At 39.0% G+C, this 8,927-nt stretch overlaps 1 protein-coding gene across 3 annotated transcripts; it reads right to left on the bottom strand.

Moving 5' to 3' along the window:
* Positions 1-27: 27 nt before the first annotated feature.
* Positions 28-7,490, bottom strand: smu1a (SMU1 DNA replication regulator and spliceosomal factor a). Of its 3 annotated transcripts, XM_053641553.1 has the most exons (13): positions 7,266-7,490; positions 6,679-6,994; positions 5,468-5,678; positions 4,831-4,983; positions 4,524-4,634; positions 3,053-3,181; positions 2,790-2,909; positions 2,517-2,633; positions 2,233-2,360; positions 1,552-1,678; positions 1,217-1,384; positions 507-659; positions 28-362 (listed from the first exon to the last, which is right to left on the bottom strand). In XM_053641553.1, exons 3-13 carry the CDS (start codon positions 5,660-5,662, stop codon positions 264-266), a joined length of 1,500 nt encoding a protein of 499 aa, XP_053497528.1. In that variant the 5' UTR covers positions 5,663-5,678; positions 6,679-6,994; positions 7,266-7,490; the 3' UTR covers positions 28-263. The 3 variants fall into 3 exon arrangements, with proteins under 3 accessions (XP_053497528.1, XP_053497527.1, XP_053497529.1); XM_053641552.1 differs by lacking the exon at positions 6,679-6,994 and having other exon boundaries at positions 7,266-7,488; XM_053641554.1 differs by lacking the exons at positions 6,679-6,994; positions 7,266-7,490 and adding an exon at positions 6,140-6,331.
* Positions 7,491-8,927: the final 1,437 nt, after the last annotated feature.

Below are 8,927 nucleotides of genomic sequence, written 5' to 3'. Positions count from 1 at the left end.
TGGTCCAAAGAATTTGAAGAAAGCAAATTGTGATCAAAATGTTTAATTGGAAAGGTGAAAATCATTGATGTAAAATGCTAGAAGGATATGGAGTTATCTACTGTTACACAACAAAAATGAACACAGACTGAAAGGAAAGATCCATGTTTTCTGCATAAGAAAACTTGCACTAAGAAAACAAAACAAAAAAAATATGTACAAAAAAAAAATATATATCGTAAGCCCAATCTATGTCCCTGTAAAATATTGGTCCTGTCCAGTGCTTAAGGTTTCCAGAGCTTGAGCAGGCCATCTTCACTGTATGTGGCGATCAGGTTCTGATGAGGGTGGTGGCTGATACCAATCACGTCCTTCTCATGGACCTGACAGAGAGATACGAATAAACATTAGGTTAAATATTTCTATTTCTCACCAGGTGCACCACCATCATGTGGAAAGGACCATTCCAAATCATTACGACTTTTACATGTCACAGTGTTTAAGGATATGAGTAAATGTAGACTTACAGTCAGGGTTCTCTCCAGTTTGCCAGTGACTGTGCTGAAGCAGTAAAGCACAAAGTCCTCTCCCACACAGTAGATCCACTCTCCTCTGGGGGAAAGTGTACAACACACGAAATCTCCCCCTTCTCGCTTACCAGAGCTGAAGCTCCTCACAATCTGCAGTGCATAAGCATTTTGAGAAGTTAAGACTAACCTCACTCAAAAAAAAGTAACACCGTAAGAAATGTAAATGCACCACATGGCGTGGCAAGATTTTGGTAAGATACATCTACATCGTTGCAAATATGAAATGAATACACAACTGATACATAATGCAATTTACTTACATTAAATGTGCTAATTTCAGTGATTCTCAGTAATAATGAATGAATGAATGAGTAATAGGTGATGGTGTGTGGAAGCCTATTTATATGCTTCTTTTTTTTTTATCGGCTGCCAGACACCACTGAAAGACAGTCCTGCAGCGGACCTTGATGCAAGCAAATGAAATAGTTAAATGTACCGTGTTTGATTTCGTTTTATTTTAGTTAACGGTAAATAAGTGGTGTGAAGTGCTCCCAAAAGGAATTTAAATAAAGAATGGTTACAGCTCAGCTCTCTCCATCCCCTCCCTCCCAACCCATACGCCAGTAATATCACAGTGCGTTAATGTCCGTGATGGAAACCTCACAGGAACTGACCACCTGGTTTTGCTGTAACAGAATACATCTTACCTGCCCCTGCATGTTCATAATGACCACAGTGTTGGACCGATTGCACACCACAAAATGCTCAGGGTTCTTGGGAAGCAGGATCACGTTGTTCACCGTGATGTCTGTGCCAGCCGAGGTGCCGAGAGACTTAAACGTGCTTGTGCACTCTGTGGTCTTCATATTCCAGACCTGAACAAGTGAAAAGATGATTAATGTTTTATTAGTAATGTATTTTAATGTAAAGGGTCTTGCAAATTTCCTAATTCCTAGTTCACAGTTCCATGTCTGAGAAGAGAGTAGGACTGTTCACAGACAAGTGTCACACATGCAGAAAAAGGATTTGAGAGAATATGTACCTTCACAGTTCCATCGGAGGAGGCGCTGATGACGTGGTGGCCATCAGGAGTGAATGCGGCTTCATTAACAAACGAGGAATGGCCTCGGAACTCCTTCAGACACTTGCCTGACTTCAGACCATGAACTCTGCACAAACAAAACATCTTCCCCTCAACAAAGCTGACCTTTTTTTAAACATTGTGATAAGGCAATACATGTGACATCATCAATATGGCAATTACAAAAAAAAAAAAACCCAACAACAAAACACTATATGACCGTAAGATCTTGAGAACATTTGAGAAACCGCCTATTATGCTTTTCCTGGCTCACTTTAAATAAACAGTGATGACAACTGGATGTTGTTGTATAACTGGCCGTTTTCACCTCTAGTGTTCTATGAAATATGAATGTAATGATACTAATGCCATCTAATTAACATTCAAATGCATTTGAATACTAAATGTTTTAAGTGTCACATTTTTGAATGTTATTTTTAAAAAGGTATTTGACAGCCCTAATACACACTGATACTGAATCATCGTCAGTTTTTCACACCTTGATTAACGCCCTGTGTTTAACCTCAGACTATTTGATCTACGCTTCAGCTATAAAAGAGATCTCAAAATATCATCACACACCTCAAGACAAATGCAAAAACATGACTTTCTGTCAGCACTATTACTCCGTCAGACGCTCACCTGATGGTCTGGTCGAACGAGGCTGAGAGGAGCTGACTGCTATCCTTGCAGAAGCTCAGACATGTCACACCCTTACTGTGAGCGCGTTCATATCGCCGCAAACATTGTCCACTCTGGATCTTCCAAACCTACGTACACACACAAAAGACAAAACACAAATGTTAACACAGCTGTCAATTTTTGCGACGTTGCCCTTTAGATATTTGGCCTGTAACCCATTTGCCACTCAGTGTCTCGCCAAATAAGATCATACGCAGAGAATTTGACAGTCACATTAGTAAGACCTTTATTTTGCCATCCTGGGCTCCCGTAGCCAGCATCTCTGTGTCTCTGCTGAAACACATGCACAGCACTGCGTCATCCATCATCATGAAGTTGTCCTGCGCCTGGTACTTCAGATCCTGTTCAACACAGACATTCGGTCGGTGTTAATATAAAAAATACATGAATACAAGCATTCAAACAGCAAATTCAATGACAAGCCTTGCTTATTTCATTCATAATTGCAACTAGAGTAAATCTCATGTGAGGAAACAAGGCATGAGGTAAGTGTGTACCTTTCTGATCTTGCCCGTTGTGAAATTCCACACCTCGATGAAGCCGTCTACAGAACCAGTAACCAGATACTGACCATCAGGAGAGAAGCGGGAGCACTCCACATGGGACTTCTGTCCAAACTACACCAACACGCACAAAATCATTGAACGATCCAAGCAATTACACAGTAATAATTATCTACTATTAGGGTTTTTAAAAAGCTTTACTCATGTGTCTTATGTTTCTAGTGAGCTTATAGTTTATTCAGTATTTTGAACAGTACCTTGATGTGCCTGCTCAGCTGTGTAGGGAATCGCTCCTCCTCAACATCCTTCACTGCAGCTTTGCCTCTGAACAAATCGATGGTCATACCAGGAGGCAGGAGACCCTGATGCTGCTGCCACTTCAGAGACTGAGCGAGAGAGGAGGTACACTGCTAAAGTTAAACCATACCTTCACAAAAGCTATCCAGATGACTGGTACTCAAAACAGACCTTCTGTGACGTTTAAAGGCTACACGAGAGGTATTACAAATTCAACCCTGAACCATTATAGGTACAGATTAACATTCGTATCATTAATGGTCTAGAAGAGTCAGTCTAGAAGGATTTCGCAGAGTTTTTTTTGTGATTGTTGTGGCCAAAATGCTTGATTTTGCTGCGTCTTTTTTCAAAGTTTGCGATGCAGCTTGCAGAGTTTTCTGTTCTTTTTTTGCGCACAACTACTCGAATTGGCGAGCTTACAACTGTGCAAAATTGTTCTGCGCAATCTTTTGCCGTGACGTTTATTGGTAAATGAGACCTTTTAGCTTTACTCATGTTCAACGCATGTGAATCGAAGAAGGCTTTGACTGTGTCTGAAGACGTCACATGACACGTCTTGGCCCAAATCTGTGGGAAATCTGCAGTAGTTTTGAAGAATCGCAAACTCCTCTGAATTGTTTGCTTGATTTTGCGTTCATTTCTGTGATCACAAAATCCTGAAGGGACTGAATAGTACATACATATGTGATTTGAGACACAGTGTTAAGTTTGTTTATTCAGTTGTAGTAATCCGCCATGTTCATGCATCACAGTCGTTTCTGAGGACGTGCACAGGCGATGCTCCAAACGGCTGAAAGATATGCATGACAGCCATCTTGCATACATATCGTTAAAAGCAGGTATAATTGCGCCTGTACAACAGATGATCTCAACAACTTGACAGCTAGATTTAATGTTGAAGAACAAATATATATTTTTTTAATAATCAGTCTTGGTTAAGATACAATCAGAATATGATTATTATTATTAACGCTAATCAAAAATTTTTTTTAAAAAAAAATAAAGTTTGCAATCTACACCACTATTACAAAAATTCTGAAATCACTGACATTTCTAATTTAATAACAAATTCCATTTTCCTGATGCGAAAACCATGGTCAGTTCTCAGCCTGGTGCTTTATATGATGCGAACACCGTGTAGCTCTACACTACTGCTACGGTGCAGTGTTTATCTGCTTGTGCAAGTATAACTTTATACGCTTTTTATCATATGAATGCATTCATAAACTAAATATTTTAAGTCATTAAAAGTGAAATGCGATTAAAGGAATTTGACAGCCCGAGCGCATAGTAACAAGTAACAACGACAAAAGACCTTTACACCTGTAAAGCACCACTTGTATTCTTTAATACAAAGATTTGTAGGTCACTTGTATCAGTTCCAGGCTATATGAACCAGCAGTAAGGACACGGGTGTGGTTTGTTCCTCACCTGCCCGAGCAAGGCCATGAGACGAGAGGGTGGCACCACGCTGACCTCCCCCGCCAGTGCCTGGGCAATTGCCGCCCGCCGCTTTTCCTTACTGCTGCCATCAGGGTACGCCTGCGAACACACACGAGACACTTGTTTATTTTCTGTCATGTTACAGGCAAGCATGAAAGCAGTTCTGACAGCAAAAAATGCATCCATCTGTACTGTGACTAAAATCTGAACTGTTTAACAGCAAAAGGTGATGTTCATATGCGTCTGTGGGGAACACAGAACATGAACACCTCTTCTTATCAGTGTCACAACCCACCTCTCTGGGGTCAAAGTAGGAACGGGCGAGCAGGTTCTCCAGGTGAATGTAGCGCTCAGGCTGAGTCTGTTTCAGCATGATCATGGGGTCGGTCTGTCTCAGCAAAGACCTGGCAGCACCAAGCTCTCTCAGCTCAATCAGCTCCAGCACAACCTGACATAACAGCACACGTTAAGTTACTAGCACAACTGTCCATCCAGCTAGATACAATGGGCTTGAAAACACTATAACTACAGGGTGTCCAAAAGCTTTCATACATAGGGGAAATAAACACTTTTTAATTTACAACACTTTTTTTTTTTTTTAGATATCCTTTAAGAACACCTTCAACAAAAGAAGGATGTATTAAAATTATTCTCGTGGCTGGATCAGGAACCTGTCGCAAGGTTGTGATGGACTTTAACAGGAAACATGGCGAGCACATCACACACGACGCTGATGCCAAACTTATTAACATATTCAAAAAGACTGGAAGTGCTGTGGACCAACCGAGAAGTGGACGTCCACGAACATCCACTGATGAAGGCGCAACCACCGTGGTGATGGCAAACATAATCCACCATGTATGAAGACTTCTTGACACCCTGCATAAGTTTTTTTTAAAAAATATATATATATATTTCTAAGTGGATCTCACCTGTTCATAGAGATCAATCAGTGTCTTGTCTGGCAGTTTGAGTGACTGGATAGCCTGCAACACCGTGTCCCAATGACCGCTGTTGATATCTGCCACAAAACTCTCAATACTGTCTACAGTATTAAGGGACACGGTGGTTTCCTCCTGCAGTGTCGCAAGGGTGCGGTGCAGGCTATTTTCCTTTAAATACTGCATGATCAGACGAATCACGCTGAAAAAAAATTCATCAAAAAAAATCACAATTTTGTTTAGAATTGCACTGATACTACATTTTTTTTCCCATTTTCAAAAACAGAGACTTTAACAACTCAAGTACATGCAGTTTCTGCGATTTTCCACAAGTAGCTGTTGATTCGCGCTATAAAACCTCAGAGTATCTGGTAATGTATCTGAGCAAACTCGGTATCTGTGTCCACAAATAGGTCATATTAGAGGTATATGCTCTGTTTTTTGCCTTTGTTCATTTCATTTCCACAATCTGTATATGTTCATAACACACCACACTGTGTGTATATCTGTCTTAGTAGTAAAGAATAAAACTGCCGGGGCATACTGTAACAGGACAATAATCAACGAAGAGGTGGTGTGATCCAAGGTTGATTACTTTCCTACAACACCACAGGAATTTTATCAACAATTCTTATTTACATTCACTGAAGAACGACATTATACTTTTCTCTTCTTTCTTTCTTGGAACTAATAAATAAACAAACAAACAAACAAAAACAAGCAGGTGGTCAAAGCACAAAAAGTAAGGTCTCTGTCCTAAAGCCTCCCTTGTCGGAAAACTTACTGACTGCTACATCCAAACATCTCCTTAGAGAAACTCTGCATCCCTGTTATTGAACTGTTACTATAGAAACGATAACATATTAGACAGAGGACACTGATGTAAACCACACAGCTGGAACTTTGTATGGGATAGCTTTATCTTTTGATTTATTTAAATGTTTAAGCTTTGTGGGTAAACTTGTGGACAGCTTTTTACTTTTTTTACTTAGTATTATTAAAATTTTCTACACCCAGACTTGTGTTAGTTTGAATTTTACATCAAACATTTGAATCATTATCATGAGCTTACCTTTGTATACAAAAGGTATACAAAGGTTGTATACCTTTATATAGTTTTTTTTGCACCAAGGAGTGTAGTATAAAAGTTTATTTAACAGTTATTTACAGACAATCCTGATGTGCACAAAGCAATAACTTACTTGCATTTAAAACTGTAAAATTAACTGGAGACGACGGAGAGCTCCCAAATCAAATAGTAACGCCAACGATACAATTATTGCAAGTTAAATAAAACAAGAAAACGACAGTGTAGTAACAAAAAATAAGCAGCGTGAACATGTAGCTGCCATATAAAGAGTGTTCACTGTAAGTGCGGGCGGATTTATAAGGATTTTCCCAGCATTCCTAACGTTTCAGACACGCCGTCTTCACACACAGCAGCTACTGTAGCTAACAGGCTCACGCTCTGCTTAGTTAGCCAGCTTGCTAGCTACAAAACTGCAATTACACCCAGTCCTGAACAGCAACACGTATAAAAAATACAATTACTTCAAATTAAATGATTAAAACTACTTCGTAAACACGGATCTACTCTTCTGTGTGTGTACACAGATCACAAAACAAGCCATTCCTTATGAGCCATGCTAGTAAATTAACGATGCTAATGCTACAAAGCTAACAGTCAGGCCTGAACGGCTCCACAACCGGGCTTTAACTTCTTTCATTTAATGTTCAGAACAAATAACACAAAGCTGCAACATGCAAATTCACACATTTCTTTACTTACTCCGCTGATTCGATTTCGAGAGACATTGTTTATACTGAAAAATACAAAGCTGCAGGACACGACACGGAATCAACACCGGAAGAACAATTCTTCTTTCTTTGGATTTGATCTTCCGCCTGAAAACGTCATTTACCGCCACCTATTGTTACCACAAAAACATTACACCTACTGATACACAAACCCTCACAGACTAAAAGTACACACTGGAATAAAAAGTTGGTTGGACGTTCGATATTCGCGGATATGAGGAAATTAAGGGACCGTCTCTAAAGTTACATACGACATTGTTAAACACGTTTCTAACTTCAATAGCATTTGAAGGGAATGACTTACAGTCATATAACCAACTGTAAAGTGTTCATGTAGGTGTCAGCTATAATGCACACCTTTTAGATTTTTTTTTTATTTAACAAAATAAACTATTAAATCACATTTAAATTTGACATGTATTTCATTACTGAATAGGTCCATACACAAAATGTACCATTATTTAAAGCTCAATAGCATTTGAAGGGAATTATGTACAGTCCCACATCCTTATTCATCAGTGTTATTGACAGACATTTTATTACCAGCCTTATTTATATGAAAAAAAAAGATATTTAAAATTTATTACTCAAACCTCATGGATGTGTTTAATGTGTTTATGCATGAATGGCGTTAACATGACAACTGAAATTGTATTTAGGCCCTATCTTACATACATTTGCACTCTCAAATAAGGAATTTGATGCATCATAAAAGAAGACAACACCATACAAGAAAAATGGCTAAATTCAAATGTAATGTGGAGAATCCTTATTAAATGGCAAAGTGAATTCCAAAACTGAAAATGTTTTGAAGACCATCATTTTGAATAAATTGGGTGGCATACACAGAATTAAACAACTTCAGTTGTCAATGCTTTATTTATTCTGTAAGTACCAGATTTGTAACACTTCACGGTGTGGTGGTGGTGCAACAAGTAGCGTTGCCGCCTCATTGCACCAAGATGCCCAGTTTGATCTTGAGCTTAGGTTACTGTCCAGGTTCTCCAGTTTCTTCCCACCTACCAAAAACATTCCGGTAGGTGGATTGGCCACTCTAAAAAGTGTGAGAATGAGTTTGAGAATGAGAACACCTAGTGTTCCTGGGATAGGGTCAGGATGTCCTGAAGATCAAATAAATAAATCAACCAATAAATAAATAATAAACTGCTTTATCTGGTAGTTCTACAAAATGATCTTAGGCAACAATGGGGACAGGAACACTTTTACAATCATCAAGAAATTCATGTTCTCTGAAAATGCAAATACAACTCTATGGAGCAACACCATTGCCTGGTAAGCCAGTGTTGCGTGGCATATATTTGCACATTGGAGCCTGATAGGAACATGATTACTTCTTATATTATATAATAATAAACACTTGCCTGTCACATGCTCAGGTCAGATTCCTACTGTACATTCAAGTCCTCCTGGTAATTCGTATTTACAAGTTGGGAAGTTGTAATTACGACAATTCGGAAACTCAGAGCTCAAAGAAAATCAAGAGTTTCCCACTCATAATTACGACTTTGTGGTGCCGTTGATGTGCATTCAACTCGTAAACACGATCTGTCAGAATAGCCAGTGAACAATGTTATATTTGTAATTAAGGACAGTAATGTGACTGTGTTCACAA

The sequence above is a fragment of the Ictalurus furcatus genome, chromosome 14 (assembly GCF_023375685.1).
Source record: "Ictalurus furcatus strain D&B chromosome 14, Billie_1.0, whole genome shotgun sequence".
Lineage (NCBI taxonomy): Eukaryota > Metazoa > Chordata > Actinopteri > Siluriformes > Ictaluridae > Ictalurus > Ictalurus furcatus.
The sequence above is the reverse complement of the archived record's forward strand: the minus strand, read 5'-3'. Positions and strand labels throughout refer to the sequence as shown.